Source organism: Thalassophryne amazonica, chromosome 15 (genome assembly GCF_902500255.1).
Source record: "Thalassophryne amazonica chromosome 15, fThaAma1.1, whole genome shotgun sequence".
In the NCBI taxonomy this organism is placed as follows: Eukaryota; Metazoa; Chordata; class Actinopteri; order Batrachoidiformes; family Batrachoididae; genus Thalassophryne; species Thalassophryne amazonica.
Genome location: NC_047117.1, coordinates 32,615,788 through 32,637,573, shown reverse-complemented (window position 1 = coordinate 32,637,573; position 21,786 = coordinate 32,615,788). Strand labels below are relative to the sequence as shown.

At 41.8% G+C, this 21,786-nt stretch overlaps 1 protein-coding gene across 2 annotated transcripts in view; it reads right to left on the bottom strand.

Annotated features, from left to right (window-relative positions):
* Positions 1 to 1,180: 1,180 nt before the first annotated feature.
* The window catches only part of bdh2 (3-hydroxybutyrate dehydrogenase, type 2), a 60,610-nt gene continuing 40,004 nt past the window's right edge, over positions 1,181 to 21,786 (bottom strand). For both annotated transcript variants that reach the window (XM_034188478.1, XM_034188479.1), the window contains exons 5-10: positions 20,613 to 20,721; positions 20,269 to 20,329; positions 17,419 to 17,532; positions 6,378 to 6,436; positions 6,103 to 6,195; positions 1,181 to 1,709 (exon numbers count right to left, since the gene is read on the bottom strand). In XM_034188478.1, the coding sequence (XP_034044369.1) occupies positions 1,656 to 1,709; positions 6,103 to 6,195; positions 6,378 to 6,436; positions 17,419 to 17,532; positions 20,269 to 20,329; positions 20,613 to 20,721 (490 nt within the window). In that variant the 3' untranslated portion in view covers positions 1,181 to 1,655. The remainder of the gene's footprint in view (positions 1,710 to 6,102; positions 6,196 to 6,377; positions 6,437 to 17,418; positions 17,533 to 20,268; positions 20,330 to 20,612; positions 20,722 to 21,786) is intronic.

Sequence of the window (21,786 nt, the reverse complement as noted above, 5' to 3'; positions counted from 1 at the left end):
ATTCTGAAGGAGTGGCAGTTGGTGTGGAAGACCTCCTCCCGATGGTGACAGATGTATCTCTGATGACTGTATTATAAGGTTTAGATTTAGGTATTCTTTGGGTGTCTTGTCTTTGTTGCCGCAGTCTGTGCTCTGACTGCATACAGTCACATCTCTGTGTAGTGGACTTTTTAGTCACAGCTTCACTTGGTGATTGATGACAACCCCAGAGGTGACACTCCTCTAGTCATGGGTGATTTCAATGAGACTACAGGCAGTGGCAAGGCTGGTTACAAAGACTGTATGAGTCCTCAAATTTGGCAACCATGATGACAATGGATCAATGATCCTTTGCAAAAGAAAAAAAATGGGGTCAAGAGTTGCTAGATCCTTGTTTCAGCAATCCAAAGTGCTGCACATGGTATTCCATCACTGTAGCTAAAGAGAGTCATCATTTTCTGGATGTTGGAGACTCTTGGAAGAACTGTAAAGTCTATGCAAGTACCAGCTTTGTGAATTCTGACCAAAGACTTGTAGCTTCCCTCAGAATTCTGCCCTCTGCTTGGTGACCTAGACTTCAAGCTCTGATTTTAGTATAAGTTTGCAAGCAATCTGAATGGAGGACTTCCAAACATGGATACAGAATGGAATGGAGTTCTGTTGAGACAACACCTAGAATGTTGTTAAAGACTGGAGTTACCAATGTTCACATGAGGTGTTTCATCCCCGACGGCATGCTAATTATCATCCAGAGTAGCCACAGTGCATGTCTTAGTGGAAATTTGAGGATGTACAGAGCTTAGAAAGAGAGCTTTGATGGCAGAGAGTAGACAAGGAGATATTTGTTAAAGGGATCTACAAGGTAATCCTAGGCCTGCTTAGAGGAATCAAAGCACTGCATTCTTGTCCCATTGCAGTCATGGCAAATGATGGCATAGTGATAGCAGATGTATCTACTATAATGTCGCCTTGGACTAGCCAGTTTGAGCTGATGTATGAGGCTGACTCTTCAACGAGGTTGTTCTTCATCTCTGTTGCCAGGGTTCTGGTGGGTGATCTGCCAGTTAGCTGTGAAATACTAACAGTGCAATGGAAGGCACCAAAGTCATCATGAAATATACTGGTGCCTATGTTCCAGTACATACTGAATCTATCAGATAAGTTAGAGACCTTATGACAGTGTACTTTTTTGGAGCACAAATTTAAGGTCACCAAGGAAACTTTGATTATTGGTTCCATTTGCCATGCATTTTAATGGCTTTTAAGTAAAATCCATCAAAGAGTTCTTATTCTTCTTATTCTATTATACAGCCATCATTTTCCAAGTGCACATAAAGCAGCCATCACAAACCAATGGGCAAGTTAAGTTGTAAAGTGTGGACTGAACTCAAACTGATGGCTAAATAAACACTTTATGTTGTTTATTTTGACATGCCATTTTAAGAAGAAAAAAAAAAAAGAATTTAAAAAACTGAGAAACCTAAAAACCTAGTATTTTTGATCACATTACCTCAGAGACTCCATATATTTGTAACATCAATTTAAGGAAAATTGGGAAAAGTCAAAATTTTAACAATTTGCAAACATGGGGATAAAAACAGCTGATTGTTTATTTGGAGAACTGAGAATGAAGAAACTGCCTCCACTCCTGGCACAAGACGCTTTCCACAGGTTGCTCAAAGTTGCCATCCACCATCAATGATCTGCTCCGTCCCAGTCACAAAGGCTGACTGTGGGGAACCAAGAAACATATCAGGCCACAGGCTAAAACCACCAATTTTAATGATTAAGCAAAGCTGTCAGAATTTACAGAGTAATATTTTTAAAAATTACACTCGCATTAAGCATACATGCACAATGCAACATTGTCAATATGCCCCCATACACCTTTAAAATGTGTTTACCCATCAATGCATCTTTGGTATGAAAGAATATGATAGCAAATGATATTTTCTCATTCCAAAATATTTCAGATAGTCAAACTACAACTTCAAAAAAATTGCAACTTCCTATCCTATTGCAAATTCCTATCTGCTCAGTTATTAGGGGAATTTATGAACATCAGCCAATTCTGGAAAGTTTTACAATTGTGGCAGTATTTTTTGGGGAGATAACTGCCCTCACTGTGGTTCTTTAGAGTCACACAGTCTCATAAATTTAGTTTTTATAACCCTTTCTACACTCATGTATTTCATTCAACTTCTTCATCAGCATTTATTTATTCATTTTTTTTTACTTTTTCATAGTCTGATATTTGGTGAAATATTTTAGCCAAATTCATTCTAACTGATGAACAGGACTGGCACCAATCAGCTCGGTGTGTGTGTGTGTATTCCCACTGACCCCTGTTATCAACACAGCTTGATTTGTAAATGTTCTAACTCATGGGCAACCACTTTGTTACACAGGCCTACTGGTATTGGGTACACATACTTTTACAAAAAAATAAAAAATAAATAATAATAATAATACTGTATTTTGTGTTTATTCAGGTTTGCATTTCATCTTAATTCAGTTTGCAAATCTGAAACAATTTTGATATGAGCCCATCATGAACACACACACACAGTAGATAGATAGGTAGATAGTTATTTTTGCAGAAATGAAAACTATTTTCCTGAATAAACAATGTAAGGGGGGGGGGGCACTGTCTCTGTTGGAAATGGTGTCAGTTTCTCCAACATAGGATACTCTGACAGCTTTGTTTATAATGTTGTCAACAATGGTTGGGACCTCAAATACCCCTTGATCCACAACTACCACAGAAGACTCCAAGCTGTCACTGATGTTAAAGGGGGCAATACACTGTATTAAGAACAGGGGTATGTAAACTTTTGATCAGGATCATTTGGGTAGTTCCTTTGTCATTATGATTTAAAAAGAGGGGAAACAGTTGTTTGACAATAAATAGCTTCACCCAAGCATGAGTGAAACAAAGGTTTTTGTGTTATTCATATTCTCTGAAAAATGGACAAAAAAAAAAAAAAAAAAAATATATATATATATATATATATATATATTCTGCCAGAGTATGTAAACGGTTGAGCACAACTGTACACATACACACACACAAATATATATACACATATGTTCTGCATAGGCCTCTGCCAATTCATCACAAAGAGCAGCTACAGATATCGATTCAAGAATAAAGTAACCATCAGCCACCTCCTGTATATAGATGACATCAAGCTGTATACCAAGAGGGAGTGAGGCATTGACTCACTAATCCTCCTCAACAGGATATCGGAATGTCTTTTGAACTGGATAAGTGTGGCAAAGAGAAGGAATATGATCCGGACTGAGGGGGTGGAGTTGCCAGAAGGAAAGGCAGCGGACATACAGGACAGCTACAAGTACCTGGGAATCCCATAAGCCAATGGGAGCCATGATGAAGATGCAAGAAAGTCAGCCACAACCAAATACCTCCAGAAGTTAAGACAACTGAAAACTTTCTGACTGAACATTTTCTGTGGGTAGATGGCCGAGTGCCGAAGGCACAAGGTCCCCTAAGACGGTCTGGGACCATGCCCCCTTAGGATGTTTTGAAAAAGGGTGCAATTTGGTGCAGTCTGAGAGCACTTTGGTCAGTTTTTCCTGGTTGAAAACAGTGGTATTTCACTCTTATACTGGAACAAAATATGGCTCAAGTCTTCATTAATAATTCATTAAAATTTATTTACTATCTTGTATGTATTGTCTGTATCAAGTTTTCCACAAATGGACTGACTGCATTAAATGACTTTAATTCTATTGTTTTCATTCTATATTTATCAAATTCTAAGTGTGTCTTATAAAACAAATCAATAATTACACCATTTCTGCTTTCAGTAAATAATACACTGAAAGACATAACTATTATCAATAAAAAGTCTTTTGGCAGTTCCAAGTAATTTAAAACTGATGCAATAGTTAAAAAAAATTCCATTAAATAAAGGCCATCACCAGATCAATAACACAGAATAGCGCCAAATACCACCACCAGACCAACTGAATTCTAAATAAAGTGTGAAATACCATCACCAGAATACAGCGCTTTCAAATGCCACCAGTTGTTACGCAATATAAATAATAAAAATCATAACCAATGAATATACCTGTACAATATTGAGCACAGTGCTTTAATTTGACCTCAAAATATTTTAATTTACAAAATATACCTTGTAATTTTTGAATGGTTTATCAAAAGAGTTAAAGCTGAAGGAAATCAATTGTAAGGCCTGAAAGAAGTTTCTGTAAGAAGTATTTTACCCATAAGGTGAAGTGAGAGTACTTGAAAGACACTGGACTCATCGACATGATTTAGTATTGCTATAACGGACTGATGCAGATGGTGGCAGCAATGCAACAATAAGGATGCCGGCTGCCATTAATGGTCACAGAAGAAGAGAGGGGATTTACTCCACAGGGACATGTTTCGAGAGGAGCACGTTTCGTGTCAAAATAAAGCCATAAAATTTATATTTCTTAACTTAGCAGATTTATATGACAATATAAACGGAACATGGAAACAAATTTCGATGGAAATCCATTTACAAACGGAGGTTTTGCACCCACAATGCTCTGTTTCCATCCAAAGTCCTGTAGCCTGAAGGTCTATGAGCAAAGGAAAGTAGGGAGGGGAAGGATTAGTGAGCATCAGAGCCACAATCCAGGATGAGATGAGGAGCATCCATGAGTACAGAATCAGAAAGACCCCCCCCCCCCCCAAGACCAGCTGCTACAAGAATGCTTCAGACAGCTGAAAACAGATGGTGAAAAGGAGGAGATGTCATGGAAGACCAAGCCCCTCCATGGGATGTACCATTGACAGATGGAGGAAATGGTTGGCATCATAAAGACCTACCATTGGCTAGAAAAGGCCTGCCTAAAGTGCAGCACAGAGGCTCTGATCATGACAGCACAAGAACAAGCCCTAAGCACCAGTCCATGGAGGCAGGAGCCTACCACAGCTGATAGGACTCAAGTTGCAGGCTGTGCAAATATGTCATACAGACAGTCCAGCAAAGTAGCAGGATACAAGATGCAAGGTGGGACAGCGTACACTGAGGGGCACAACCAAGTGTTTTGAATTGTGTACAGGAACATCTGTGGTGCATAGAGATTAGAAGTCCTGATGGAAGACACCACCAAAGGTGGTTGAGAATGACATGGCTAAGGTCCTGTGGAACTTCAAATTCCAGACAGATAAGGAACTGCTGGCCAACGAACCAGACATAGTGGTGGCTGACAACGGAAAGAAAAGCCCAGTTGTGATTGATGTGGCAATCCCAGCTGACAGCAGCATCAGAAAGAAGGGGCATGAGAAAACTGATATAGATGCTCAAATGTTTACATACCCTGGCATAAGTTTAGGGTTTTTTTTTTAGTTTTTTTTTGGCCATTTTTCCAGAGAGTATGAATGATAACAAAAACTTTTTTTCACTCATGGTTAGTGGTTGGGTGAAGCCATTTATTGTCAAACAACTGTGTTTCCTCTTTTGAAATCATAATGACAACACAAACTACCCAAATGACCCTGATCAAAAGTTTACACACTCCTTTTCTTAATACCGTGTGTTGCCCCCTTTAACATCAATGACAGCTTGGAGTCTTTTGTGGTAGTTGTGGATGATGGTAAAGCTGCCACTGAATATGTCTTGGACTTTATTTACAATAATTACAAAGAAATACAAACATTATAATTATTAGCATGTCCTGTTGTGACTATTCACCACTGTTCTCAAGAATCATTCAATAAATTTAAACTCTCTCGTGGTGTGTCTCCGCAATGTGCATCACATTACTCCACACAACACTGTTGCGTCACACCACGTACACAATAACGGAGGAGACACAGGCAAAATGTTTGGTCGCAACAATGTGAACACTCAAGGCTGTGGTCCAGAACCCTGCTCTCATTCATCACCTGTCCTGCATGTTTTCTATGTGCACCTGCTGCAACTACAGCCGATTAGTCATATCTGGTGTTTACTAGCTAATGAATGGCTAAGTACGCCTGACTTAGTTAATTTGCAGAGGGTAGAGCAGGGAGAGTTGGCAATCATGCAGAGTAGATGATCTCCAGGAGAAGGCTGGTATCTCCTGCTTTTACGCACAGTTTCATGATCTGTGAGCACTCACTTCATCTGAGGCCAAATACACACACAGGTGAGCCACTTCTTCTGCTGTGCACATTCGACCACACTTCTGTCTTGCCATGAAATCCTTGTAAGCCTGTAGAGGAGGGAGTCACAGTTCCAGAATTCATTTTGTTCAATAACCAGCCATCAGGTATTGTTTTTGTAGACACCAAGCCGGTAATGTTAAATGAATTAATAAACTGACCATTTAAACATTGGGAAAGCAAATACAGTCTAATTAAGGAGAAGCACAGAGCATATCAGAGTCTACAGCACCTTCTCTGGGTCAGGCTGTGCTTGGATTCTGCCTCTCAGTGATGGGGTATCAACGGTCCCTGAGGAAATATAAAAAAGGGACCCTGAATTTGTCCTGTAAGTCTCACTGTAATGACAATGAACACACACTGTGTTTGAGTAAGAGTCTCATTTACATTGCCGGTGCAATCATTACCACAGTGGAAGACCAATGTTCAGGTGAGCATTCTACAGCTACAGCTTCTTATTACATTGGGTGTCCATAGTGAACCAGGCTTTTAAACATTTTGTACAGTCATTTAAATAGGATGAGGTTTTTGTAGATGCTGTGCAATAGACAGTATTACATACCTGCCACCATATTAGTGGTCAGTTCACCACAACAAGCAATTCATCAAACCCATTTTTCTATATTCTCTCATTTTGAATCTTCTGGCTCATAGGCCAAGTGGTTATTTCATGTTCAGCACATAGCTACACTAATTTGCATAGATAAAGTTGGCTATCTTGTGCTAAGGGGGCCTTGTTGACCCAAGTTGATTGTAAGAAGAGAGAGGACGCTGGCGCTGACTGTTCGCCACTTCTCTGCAAAGTCCGCCCAAACTTACTGGTTTTGTTCACTGTAGCTCTCAGCCCAGCTACAGTGAAGTTTAATAACACTCTTTCGCTACATTGTGAGTGTTATTGATGCTGTTTTCGGACTCCCATTACTTACTTGGACTGAACCGGCGCAGCTCGAACGGTCTCTCCCCGTGAACCGGGGACTCAACTGGATCCTTTGACCCATCGTCAGGTTTCTGCAGTGAGACTGTGTTTTGGAGATTCTCCAGTGTTATTATCTCCCGAAGCTGTCTCCGCAAGGGGGCTAGAAAGCCTGAGGGCCCTTGGTCTGGGCATGTGGAGCTAACGCTGCAGCTATCCGCTACTCCAGTGGCTCTACAATGTCGTCTTATCATCCAACACAAACACCATGTCACCTCGACGTCTTACTGGATGTTCACACGTTGTCTGTTATCTCTGCTGACGCTATGGATTATCGCCCTGGCCTGTTTAGCCCTCGCCGGTCGCTGCCCCCCGAGTACAGTGCTAACAACAACTAGCACCGGTGCTAACGTTGCCGCGCACAGCATGTCGGCTGACAGCTCAATGCTGTGCCTACAAAAAAGGCAAATCATCGCCACCATCGCCTCCGGATTTGCCACGCAGACGTCGGTATATCCACCGGGGATCGGGCCGCCGGTTTATTTCTCTGAAACACGGCGGCGAGAGCTCCATCACGTCCCTCTGGTCTGCTGCGCGTCCGGTCGCGCAATATCTGCGTCATCAGTCGCGACGTCGTCAGAACGCTGTCAGACTGCCTACTGATAGTGCAGAAGAACGCGAGAGAGCCGAAAAACCCGGAGTGGATTACAGTGTCCTTCGCCCAATAAATAAACTGGACTCACAAAAATCCATCACACTTGAACAATTAAATGTTCAGTCACTTTCAAATAAAGCAGGACTCATCCATGACCATATTGTGGAAAAGGGGTTGGACATTTTGTGCCTCAGTGAGACCTGGCACCAGCCTGAGGTTTTCTCTTCACTCAATGAGGCCTGCCCCGCTGGGTATTTATACCTAGAAAAGGCCCGTACAACTGGCCGTGGTGGGGGCCATGCTGTTTTATACCGCAGCAACATTGAGCTATCCCCTCTACCAGTCCCATCCTTCTGCTCTTTCGAAAGCCTTGTCTTCAACTGCAAACACCCATTCTCTGCCACAACTGCCCTCATTTATCGGCCCCCTAAACCACATCCATCCTTCATTTCTGACATTCATGATTTTCTCATTTCACTCTGCACATCCTATTCAAATATTCTCATGATTGGTGATGCCAACATACACATGGACTCAGATACATGCTCACAAGCCTCTAATTTCAAACAAGTTCTGGACTGTCTCAACCTACAACAACTCGTTAAAGGCCCTACACACAGCAAAGGTCACACACTGGACTTGGTAATTACAGACTCCATTAATATCACAGATCTGCAGGTTTTTGACATTGGTCCCTCTGACCACCAGGCAAGCAGTATCAGAATCCCCACATTTTCCCAATTCACTAAATCAAAAAGACAAATAACATTTAGGAACATCAAAAACATTGAATCCTCCTCCTTCAAACACAACCTTCAACTACTTTCTGCCCCCCAGGATTCATCAGTTGCTGACCTTGTGGACTACTACAACAATAGCCTCAGCTCCATCCTGGACTTTCATGCTCCACTTAAAACTCGAACTGTCACTTTCACCCGTTCAGCTCCCTGGTTTACTGACCAGCTTAGGGCAATGAAAAGGTCTGGCCGCGTCCTGGAGCGGGCCTACAAAACATCTGGCCTGACGGTGCATATGTTGGACTACCGGGAATATCAAAAATCATATGCAAAAGCTCTCTCTTCAGCTAGGTCCGGTTACTACTCCACGATAATCAACAATAACACAGGTAATTTCCAAAAAGCCTCAGATCCCCTCATACTACACTCCAACAGTAGCCAATTGCAATAACTTCCTTGAATTTTTCATCTCCAAAGTTGCTAATATTCGTTCTACTTTTTCATCTACATACAGCTCCACCTTTGACACTCCAACTACTCCTGGCCCACAACATCTTCCCCATTTCTCCATCACAACGCAGCAGGAGGTCGGGAAGGTTATCCATATCTCCAAACAATCTACTTGCTCCCTAGATCCCCTTCCCTCACCTCTGCTCAAAAACTTTTCCACATCCATCAGTCCAATCATTACTGAAATAATCAATCTTTCCTTTGAAACTGGAACAGTACCAACCTCCCTAAAAACAGCTCTTATCAAACCCCTTCTTAAAAAACCCACCCTTGACCCTGTACCCCTTTCAAATTACTGTCCAATCAGTAATCTTCCATTCATCTCCAAAATCCTTGAAAGAGTAGTTTCCATTCAACTCCACAATCATCTCAAATTTAATAATCTGTATGAGAAATTTCAATCTGGTTTTTGCCCCTCCTACAGCACAGAGACAGCTTTCATCAGAGTGACCAACGACCTCCGACTCTGGTTCCACTTCCCTCCTCATCCTTCTCGACCTCACTGCCGCATTTGACACCATAGACCATCACATCCTCCTGCACCGTCTCCAGCACCACACTGGTCTCTCCCTATTGCCTTTCACTGGTTTCACTCCTACCTCACTGACCGGACCGAGCATGGGGTCCTGGGGGACGCTAAATCTCACCCACACACTGTCACCTGTGGGTCCCCCAGGGCTCCATGCTCGGTCCCACACTCTTCACCATTTACATGCTTCCCCTCGGGTGTGTCGTTGGCAAGCAAGGAATCCACTTCCATTGCTATGCTGATGACACACAGCTCTATATCAAGGTCACTCCCTCCGCTCCTCCCTCTGCCACCATTTCCCACCTCAACTCCTGCCTGGAGGAGATAGGGGCATGGATGAGACAGAACTTCCTGCAGCTGAATGGCTCAAAAACAGAAGCCATTCAAACTGGTACTCTTTTTCTTCAAAATCTTTTTATTAAATTTCCATTCACATGTATACATACGCGCACCCACCTATATACATACATGTATATACATGTACCCACACACATGGAGAAGAAAAGATGAAAGAAGAAAAAAAAAAGAAAAAAAAAACAACAGCAAATGCACCTTGGAATTGTATAGTACAAATATAAAAACAACAACCGAACACATCTTCCCAGTATTAGGCAGGTACCGGTATGGAAAGTACAGTTAAGTGCTCTACCCTTCCAAGTGTTATGCAAACACCTATGTATGACGACTCCACTTAATCTTATTAGGTTAGAGGTAGGACGTTGAACCTGCTCCCCCCCCCAAAGAAATACAGCTAAAGCACACACATTAGTCAGCAGGCTTGTCGTTCTTCAAATATTGAGCTACTTGGATGTCAGGGGCCTACTCCGCAAACGTATTTTACAACGCGTACGAATCATGAAAGTAAGTTAAGAAGGATCCCCAAGTCTTATAGAATTTGCCCTCAGTGCCTTTCAGTGAGAAGCGCATCTTTTCTAGAGCAAGACAGTGCATAATTTCCCTCAGCCACTGAGTATGTGTGGGCGAGGTCGCCTCCCTCCACTTAAACAAAATGGCCCGCCTGGCCAACAGGAGAGAGAAGGAGACCATGTGGTGCTCCGCCGAAGTCAGACGGGGGTCGTCAGGCCCAGAGGTACCAAATAAGGCCATCATAGGATTTTTGTGGAGTTCACGTTTCAGGATATTTGAAAGAGCATGAAAAATCTCACTCCAAAAGGTTTGTAAATGGGGGCATATCCAATACATGTGGAAGAGTGTGGCATCGCCCAATTTACATTTCACACAGGTGGGGGTAACATCGGGATATATGCTAGCTAATTCCACTTTTGATCTGTGGGCTCTATGGACCACTTTGAATTGGATTAGGCAGCGTCTTGCACACAGTGACGATTTATGAATCGAGTTTAGGATCAAGTCCCAACGGTTGGTGGATATCGTGCCTCCTAGGTTCTGTTCCCACGCCTTTCTGGTCTTGTCTAGTGTCAAATCCGAGAGTGCGATAATGTTCCGGTATAGTTTAGAGAGTGTGCCCTTCAAGGTTGGACTAAAGGAGAGGAATGTGTCAATTGGATTAGCACCTGGTTTGTCAGGGAAGCATGGCAGAGTACATCGCATAAAATCTCTGACCTGTAAGTAACAAAAAAAGTGCGTTTTGGGCAAGTGGAATTTCTCAGAGAGTTCGTCGAAAGAAGAAAAACTGTTGCCCTTGAATAAATGTGAGAGTGAAATTATGCCCTTTTTATGCCAGTCCGTAAAGGAGGTATCGTATTGAGATGGGGCAAAAAGGGGATTAAATGCAACAGGGCTGAGCATGGAAATTTCAGCAAGACTGAATGCCCTCCTAAACTGAGTCCACACCTTCAGTGCGGAGCGCACTACTGGATTCTTTATTTGTTTGGATATTAGGTAGTTAGTTGGGGCACCAAGCAATGCAGAGAGTGACATGTTTTGAACTGAGTTCAACTCAACTGTTAGCCATTCTGGGACATCCGATCGAAGGCTGTATTTATACCAAAGGCGAGAGAGCGAATATTCGCTGCCCAATAGTAGGAGCGCATATTTGGTAATCCCATGCCGCCGTCAGTCTTCAAACGTTGGAGGACAGCTTTGCTTACTCTGGGTTTCTTATTCTGCCAGATGTATGAAGAAATAGTCGAATCCAACAGGGTAAAAAAGGATTTGGGAATAAAAATAGGTAGAGATTGGAATAGATATGTAAACTTAGGCAGTATGTTCATTTTTATGGAATTTATACGACCGGCTAATGTCAATGAGAGGGGTGACCATTGTTGTAGAGACGTTCTCACCTGATTGTGGAGAGTTACGAAATTTTCACGGAATAAGTCCTTAAATTTACGGGTGATCTCTAATCCTAAATAAGTAAACATCGGAAATTCCGCCCTCTGACAAAAACGATTGTATGTACGAGGCTGACTTAGTCCTCATAGCTGGCTTGGAAGAGGAGCGATCTAGTACTGGGTCCATCCAGCAATTGAAGTCCCCGCCCATGATTAGGTAACGTGAGTCTAACTCTGGAAGCTTGGAAAAAGTTTTTTCAAAGAAGGTAAAATCATCCACATTTGGAGCATAAATGTTAACTAGGACAACACTGGTATCAAATAGTTTCACAGAGACAATTAAGAACCTGCCATCTCTGTCAGCTATGATGTGAGTTGGTTCAAACAGTACATCCCTAGACATGAGAATGGCCACCCCCCTTGCCCTAGCCTGGAAGGTAGAATGAAAACACTGCCCTGTCCATTTGGAAAATAACTTAGAGTGCTCAGATGACTGCAGGTGAGTTTCCTGCAGAAACAATTTCTGCCTTTAATTGTTTGAGATGGGTTAGCACCTTTTTCCTCTTAACTACATGGTTCAGACCCCTGACATTCCAGCTCACCAAATTAACTTGTCTAGCCATTACCATTTAAATGAGTAAAGTAAAAGGAAGGAAAACTATATATATGCATATACATACACATATGCACATGCATGTACTGACACACAGAAGGTAAGAAGAAATAAATAGACCTGCACGTGTGCTTGCTGTAAGAAACAGAACCCTCTCCCCCCCTCCCAACCCTACCCATAACATCCAAAGAACAGACCTTCTTACCACTACCCAAAAAGCAGCTGACTCGAACTGCAGCTGCATACTTCTCCCATGCACTACTCCATGCATATACTTCCCTGTGTACCTACTCCTTCTCCCTGGATTGAAAGTTAATCAATATTTAACATGTTGAAAAAAATGCTAACGATAAAAAACCGTGATTGCCGCTGGGGCTGTAAGCCGTATGTCTCCTGTGGCGCAACTTGCCCCGTAGACTTTGTCCAATGGCTTGCAGACAGAGAGGTCCAGAACTCAGTTGTCAGCTGAGTGAGCATGATGAGGTGTCATAAATCAGACCAACATAAGCAGGAACGTTGTTCTTGGTGTACAGTAGACAAGTGCTACTACAAACGAGGTATTTAATAGAAAAAAAAAAAAAAGGGGGAGGGAGGGGAAGGGTAATGTGAGCACCATGCTGGGAGCCACATGACGTGGCCAGTCCTTGGAATTAGATAGGCTGGTGCTACCAAGATGAAGACCCCTAATTAGAATTATTATTATTAATATTGATTTATTTATAATTAGTAATTAATATTTTAATTAATATTTTTAATTTTATAATAATAGTAAAAAAAAAGGGGGGGGGAAATATCGACGATAAAGGCACTCAGCTGGAATCCACATGTACTGTCCAATATGCTGCGCAGCGGCGCTACAATCAGCTGTCAAATCACACCATCTTTGGGTCAGAGCATCAGCGTAACATGTCGTGTCTAACGGGTGTCACACAGTTACCGTACGTCACTGCGGATTTAGCGCTGTGACGCCAGAAAGTCCTAAGCATCCTTCACAGAGGCGAGGAGTTTCCTCCCACCGTCTTTGGTTGTGATTCTCAATTTGGCCGGGTAGCGATGGCTTGAAACCCCGCTGGTAAAGTGCCGACATCACCTTTCGGTATGCTGTGCGCTGCTCCATAATTTCCGGACAGTAGTCCTCAAAAATTGCCACCGGTTTCCCCTCGTAGAACAGCTTCCCTCTCCTTTTGCGGGCCTCCTGGACGATCAGTTCTTTAAGCCTGTAGTTGTGAACTCGTGCAATCACCAACCGTGGTTTGTCCCCCTTGGCAGTCGGTGCTCTGTGGGCTCGGTCTAATTCCGGAGGCGAGCTCAGAACCCCTTCGCCAAGGATTTCAAGCAGAAGCTTTGAGAAAAAGGCAGCGGGCTGCGTGCCCTCCGCAGACTCGGGCACTCCCGCTATCCATATGTTGTTGCGTTGGCTGCAGGATTCGAGGTCGATAGCCTTAGCCTTTAGCTTGTTGTAGCCCTGCTCCAGAGCACCGATCCTAGCCTCCATGTCCTCCAGGTTGTCACTAACTTGGTTCGCTTCAGGTTCCAGGGAAGTCAGTCTCTGTCCGTGGTCAGAGATGGTTGTTTGAACACAGTCTAGCTTAGTTTCAAGGGAGATCATGGCCATTTTAAACTCAGCGGAGAGGGCTGCTTTATGCTCCTCCAGTAGCTTAGCCAGGGCCGCCATGTTAGTACCTGCTGACTCGTCGTCTTTTTTCCCGTCTTTCCTGGCTGACTTCAACGCCATTTGGACTTCGGGCAATAGTACATTGGTAGTAAAGACCAACGTTGCTATGTAAGCACACAGTCCTTGTTAAATATTAATTTACATCGAGATGTTGAGGGAGCGCGAGCGACGAGCGTCTACTCCATTCGTGACCCGGAAGTCCTCCCAACTGGTACTCTTCACCAACGCCACTCCTCTCTCATTACTTCAATTTCTCTCTTCGGCCATAGCATTCCCCTCTCTCCCTCTGTTACCAATCTCGGGGTCAGGTTTGACCCCACCTTTCTTTTGACAGTCATGTCAATAACATCTGCAAAACCTCCTTTTTCCACCTCCGTAATATTTCCAAACACCGTTCTTTACTTTCCCTTAAGGCTGCGGAGAGGCTCGTCCATGCCTTTGTCTCCTCCAGGTTTGACTACTGTAACACACCCCATCATCGGGATCCCTAGCAGGAGCATTCAAAAGCTCCAATATGTCCAGAACAGCGCTGCCAGGGTCCTGGTGAGGGTGCGGAAACACGAGCACATCACCCCCATCCTTCACACCCTCCACTGGCTCCCCATTCACTTCCGTATAGAGTACAAGATCCTTCTGCACACCCACCACTGTCTCCATGGTGATGCCCCCACCTACCTCACTGACCTCCTCACTCCACATACCTCTGGCAGAACCCGGTCAGGTCAACAGCACCATCTGCTCCCGCCCAGGACACGGCTCAAGACCATGGGGGACCGGGCCTTCGAGGCTGCTGCTGCCCGCCTGTGGAACACCCTCCCAGACCACCTCAGGGCCCCACAGACGGTGGATGCTTTTAAGAAAGTATTAAAAACCTTCCTTTTTAGAAAAGCTTACAGCTAGTTTTTAACTAATGTATGTATGATATATTGTAATTTTATCTTATCTCTTTTATTGCTGTTTTATCTGCACTTTGAGATTTGCATTCAAATATAAAGTGCGGTACAAATACAATTTATTATTATTATTATTATTATTATCTTCGACTAGATGTTTATTAGAGCCAGAAAGACATGTCAAGTGACGAGCAAAGGTGTAGCAGCAGAACAAGTTGGATATTGATCGTTATGTTGTCTTCATCTTATTTTCATTTTACTTTTTGCTTGGATAGCATCAAATATTTTAGGCAAACATGTAAAGGGGGATTATTTCTCATTTTCTGCAACTCAGCCAAGTCCACAGAAATCTACTGTGTGTGTGTGTGTGTATGCACAGAGGATAGAAGAAAAAAGTGAGTATAAATTGTAGTCTTTTTCATATGTGATAACTTGTTCTTTCGCTACATTTGCAAAACCAGAGTTATTTAGTGGTTAGAATTAATGTAACACCAGATGTGTTGCTGTTTGATAAGTGGTGCATTACATCTTTGCATCTTGTTTTCTTCTGGTCTATTGTAAACTGGGTACATTTAGATTTTAGTTATTTTAAACTAGAGTTTACTGAACTCAGTTTCTACTTTATAACTTAATATAGGCACATTCAGATCTGGTCACTACAGGTCAGTTTTATTCCAAATACTGACTTCATTTGATCATCGACTGTTATGGCACACGATGACAAATTGGTTTTCTTTTAACATTGTTTTGTTTGTGCATTTTGGAACATATACTTTCACCCAGGGGTATCCATCCCTGCTCATGGAGAGCGCCTGCCCTGCATGTTTTCAAACTCATCCTGCTAAACCCACAGATAATTTACAGTAGTGTTCAGAATAATAGTAGTGCGATGTGACTAAAAAGATTAATCCAGGTTTTGAGTATATTTCTTATTGTTACATGGGAAACAAGGTACCAGTAGATTCAGTAGATTCTCACAAATTCAACAAAACCAAGCATTCATGATATGTACACTCTTAAGGCTATGAAATTGGGCTATTAGTAAAAAAAAAAAAGTAGAAAAGGGTGTGTGTTCACAATAATAGTAGCATCTGCTGTTGACGCTACAAACTCAAAACTATTATGTTCAAACTGCTTTTTTAGCATTCCTGTGAATCACTAAACTAGTATTTAGTTGTATAACCACAGTTTTTCACAATTTCTTCACATCTGCGAGGCATTAATTTTGTTGGTTTGGAATCAAGATTTTGCTGGTTTACTAGTGTGCTTGGGGTCATTGTCTTGTTGAAACACCCATTTCAAGGGCATGTCCTCTTCAGCATAAGGCAACATGACCTCTTCAAGTATTTTGACATATCCAAACTGATCCATGATACCTGGTATGCGATATATAGGCCCAACATCATAGTAGGAGAAACATGCCCATATCATCATGCTTGCACCACCATGCTTCACTGTCTTCACTGTGAACTGTGGCTTAAATTCAGAGTTTGGGGGTCGTCTCACAAACTGTCTGCGGCCCTTGGACCCAAAAAGAACAATTTTACTCTCATCAGTCCACAAAATATTCCTCCATTTCTCTTTAGGCCAGTTGATGTGTTCTTTGGCAAATTGTAACCTCTTCTGCACATGTCTTTTATTTAACAGAGGGACTTTGCGGGGGATTCTTGCAAATAAATTAGCTTCACACAGGCGTCTTCTAACTGTCACAGCACTTACAGGTAACTCCAGACTGTCTTTGATCATCCTGGAGCTGATCAATGGGTGAGCCTTTGCCATTCTGGTTATTCTTCTATCCATTTTGATGGTTGTTTTCCCTTTTCTTCCACGAATCTATGTTTTTTTTGTCCATTTTAAAGCATTGGAGATCATTGTAGATGAACAGCCTATAATTTTTTGCACCTGCATATAAGTTTTCCCCTCTCAAATCAACTTTTTAATCAAACTGCGCTGTTCTTCTGAACAATATCTTGAACGTCCCATTTTGCTCAGGCTTTCAAAGATAAATTATTATTGTGAATACCCTCTTTTCTACTTTTTTTTACTAATAGCCCAATTTCATAGCCTTACGAGTGTGCATATCATGAATGCTTGGTCTTGTTGGATTTGTGAGAATCTACTGAATCTACTGGTACCTTGTTTCCCATGTAACAATAAGAAATATACTCAAAACATGGATTAATATTTTTAGTCACATAGCACTACTATTATTCTGAACACTACTGTATGTAGTCAGCTGTGTTCAGTCAAGTAAGAGCTGGGAAAGACGCATGTTAAATAATAAGGGGAGTACAGAGCAAACAGAAATGGGAAACATACAGTGCAGGTGCTGCCCAGAAGAATCCAGCATGGCAGTGAAAGCGTCGAAGGTCAAGTGACTACACAGGATATATAAAGCATTCCCTTGTCCTCAAAAACAGGTATTTTAAATGCTCTTAACCTCGATGACACTTTAGAATAATAATTAAAAAAAACTGGGAGTTGCACACTTACCAGGGCAAACACAATTACAACGAATGCCTTGCTCAATGAAGTCAATGGCTATAGATTTGGTGAGACCGATCACTGCAGCCTTGGAGGTACTGTAAACACAACGGTTTGGCACTCCTGTGTTCGGAAAACATGTTTCAGTTATCTGTGATAAGCTGGTTAAGAGTTGACATGACCAGAATTAAAACACGCAAATGTCTTCACAGAAAATAATAGTTACATAATTTGAGTATTATCAATCACCTTAATGGTCCTGTTCAGCACAGCCCAAACAATACGGTTCAACTACACACAGACTGAGGTTCTCCTGTGGGATTTCAGTACTTCTACTGTAACCACACCCTTCCCTTTGTCCAAATACTTAGTATGTATTAATGTCTGTTAGTACCTATAACTGTTAACATAGTATGTACTAGCAGTAAGCAACTGAGCAAAAGGGACACAATTCAGATGTACCACACCACTACCCTCTTACCTGTCCTTTGTCCCAGATGATACATATGTGCATACCCATGTATGATGAATAAATTTTTATTTTGCAATGATAGATGTTCCAGATACTTAATAAATGTATATTTGTACAATGACAATCTTGGATGTGGCTAATGTTTTTATGTATGTCCACTATGTTCATTGAATTTTTCCGGCAAGTTCTTCGTCCATGTGACCTGATCCCGGATAAGCGGTTGAAGATGAGTGAGAGCGTTCTTCTTCATTTACCAGGCTCCACCTGCCTGATGGGACAGCAGAGTGTAGGCCTTTTGCATACTATGGAGATAGTAGATCATCCGGGTAATGCTGACGATGACTAAATGCCTGCTGAGTCTTCAGATACCCTATTAAGGGTGACATTTTGCTTTTTGCTTGCTACATAGTAAACTACGAGTCTGAGTATTCGGATGTAGCCTTGGTCTCTGCTTCACTAAAGCCGACACCGAGCTAGGAACATAAAACTAAAGCTAGCAATGAAACCTTTGCTTAAATAATCTGCAAAGAAAATGCTAACTTGATGGTGATGTTAGCTCTTTACCATGAAAAGGTAAAGGCACCATTGTGATGCCTTAGGAACATTAACAAGCTAACAGACTTACCTACAAACACAATTAAACAATAAAGATGGACAAAAGTGAAAAACCTATAACAAAACACACGCTTCAGAGGCTGAACAAATGGTTTGTATGAAGTGGCACTGCCACTGATTACTTTGTGACAGCTACATTTTAAGTGGTGCCAATATGCTTTCAGGCATTACCACCACATTGCTTAAGGTCAGGTCAGTGAGTCGTATATGTGGACACCACGTAGTGTAACATCAACCATGTCACAGAACTGCTCCCACGATTACCAGGCAGACCACTAGTCCATCTAAGTGCTGCAGGCAGGAGATATACATGGGCAGCCCATTGGGCTTTTCTAGTTGCTATGGTCATCATCACTGAGGCACCTGTGTGCTGGATTATTCTCAGGGACGCGCATCACATGGCCATGGTGTCATAGCTGACACTCCCTCACAATGCAAGCTGTATGCCTCATCTGAGATTCCGTACATAATCATTTGACACAAAGTCATTCCAGTACTATCCAAGGATTCTCCAGAAAGACCAAAGACAAGTTGTTGCTGAAAGTCACTGGCTGAAGTCCAATTCTCACAACCATACAGTAAGCATAGAAGCACTCAGACTAAGGGTGGGTGATATAGCCTCAAAAATATATCACGATAGTACAAGGAAATTTGTGTGAACAATATTTATGACGATACAGAAGAAATATTGAACAGCGATCAGAGGCTGACATACTTCTCTCACGTTCAGACACAAATGGGCTTGTGTTGTGTGCACTCTGAAATGTAAATGCAAAATTGCACATTTAAGTAGTGAATTGAAAACATCCTTAATGGCAATGTATTAAAAAAACACAAATATAAGAATATTTAGTAGGACTTTCTCATCCATTCCAATGATGACAATTGGAATTACAGGTTAGTACAGTTACAGTTAGTTTCGTGGACAATGACCCTATGTTAATAGTCCAAACACAATGCCATTGCTGATTGTGTAATGCAGAACACTGCTGTCAGTTAATGACATTGGTTTTACAACTGTCAGGTTTTAAATCAGTCTGAACTGTCTGAAGGTTTTAAATCAGGGGGTCCTGTGCTCCCAGACAAATAATATTGAAGGCCACCAGTGAGTTTGTGCTGATTTTAAATCCAATTTGGGGGGTGTCACTCTTCCTAATGGGCTAAAACCAGTCAGTTTGAATGAAGACAGAGCTGAGCTACTTACATGTGGAAGACTGTGCGGTTTCCGATACACTTTAAATATAATGGAATGCTAAAATACCCTCGGCCTTATGAGCATAAAAATAGGAAACAGAATGTGACCTTTTGATCTCTTAAAATAGGTCAAGGTTAACCATCTTTGAAGATGTCCAAGGTCTGTGTCCCAAGAATGTTCACTGTGAAATTGAAGACCCTGGGAGTAACAGGACTGGACTTAAGCTGAGCACAGACAGACAGACGCAAAGTCTTCACAATACCCGACTTTCTGGTAGGGTATTGTCTATAATAATATTTAAGGTATTTAGGTTTCTGTGACAGTGAATGGAGAAGCTGCGCATCAAGCAACTTTTGTCTCTTGTGCCAACCATCAGAGATTCATGGTGGAGTGGAAGAAATAAGAATTTTCAAACAAGAAAACAGATCAAATCTATGCTCAAGTTTCCCATGTGCCTTCTGGCAAATTGGAAATTTCACTTTTTTTTTTTTTTTTTTTTTTTTAGAGTGATTTATACCAAAACACTGAGGTGCTTAGTAATTTTGCACAGGAGTGTATTTGTGGACAGTTCATTTACCTTTTACACTTGATGCAACAGATGACATGTTAATAATGTTTCCTGATTTCTTTGCCAACATCTAGAATGAGAAAGGTTGGTAAAATTAATAAGATTATTTAACAACAGAAAGACTTGATCTTTCGATAAATACAGTAACTGGACATCTGAATTAAAATTTCCCTTTGGCAAGTTGGCTCAAGACGGATTAGGAGTTGGACAGCCACTGCCAACTAGGCAACCCAGCTAACCCAGAGTAATCCAGCTAATCCCAACAGACAGCAGATAAGAATAAAAAAGCACATCCCACTGAATTAACTCCAACAATAAGCTTGTGATCATCATGTAAGGTGGACAAAAGTCACCTTTGGCAGAAACGCCTTGCACATAAGGTACATGCTCCGCACATTTAGGTCCATAGTGAAGTCCCAGTCAGCTTCTTCACAGTCCAAGATTGTACCTTGATGCACAAACCTGAGAGAGCACAAGTAAAGAACATGTAACAATAGAAAGTGGCCAAAACCGTGTCATGCCACTCAGCTGAACATGTGATGAATTATACAGTAAAATGTTCATTAGTAAACCAGTAAAAATACAAGTGCAAAACAAGTCTCTAAGAGCATTAAATTATGAACTATTGTAAAATTAAATAAAACATGTCTATCAATAAATTAACAACATGAAAACAGCATCACAGCTCCAGCTCGGGGGATTCTTGTCCTTGGTGTAAGGCCAGCATAGACAAGAAATCTAATACCCTGATTCCAGAGAGTGCCGTTCCTACCCATTTCATCCCGAATAACAAATCTCTGTGCGTTTTGAAGCATCACAGTGACTTCTTGATCCATCCTCTGTTAATCTTGGATAAACTTGGTCTGCACAGTAGTTACAGCCATCATCGGCACCCGTTTTGAAATTGCGGTTAAATTTTCGAGCTGTTCAAAAATGTCAACCTGATTCGCCAAATCGCCATGGTCACTTACGGGTGTTTGTAGTCTGAACAGCTTCAATCATCTTCAAACATCTTTAAACAGGGTAGTCACAGTGAGGACAGCTTGAAACTTGTTTGATTGTGTTCCATCAAGGTAAAAATTTGAAGAAGCAGTGTTTGTTGTAGTTCTGGCTGTGTTGTCAGCCAGAACCACTTTTACCATGAAGCCACGCTGTTGTAACACGTGCTTTACTTTCCAGCGGGTTGCCAGGTATTTGCTTTATAAGACAGCTAATTGCCAGGTCTGCATTTTATAAGCCAACCTGAGAGGAGGCATGCCGGAATAAACCATTTCATTCCAGTTTTGCACTTTTCTGGATCATGGGATATCATAATAGAATGGTGTCCAGTGAAATAGGGGTGTAAGGAAGCTGAGATTTCTTTCCTTTTAATGAAGTTGTCTGTTTCAATCTACCACAAAGCTGTGACAGGTGAAACAACAGACAAACATGAGATAGCCTCAACAAATCCAATACATATCTGCATTGACATATAGAAAGTTTTACACCAGATGTCATTCCTGAGACTTCTTTATGAAGAAACTTGGT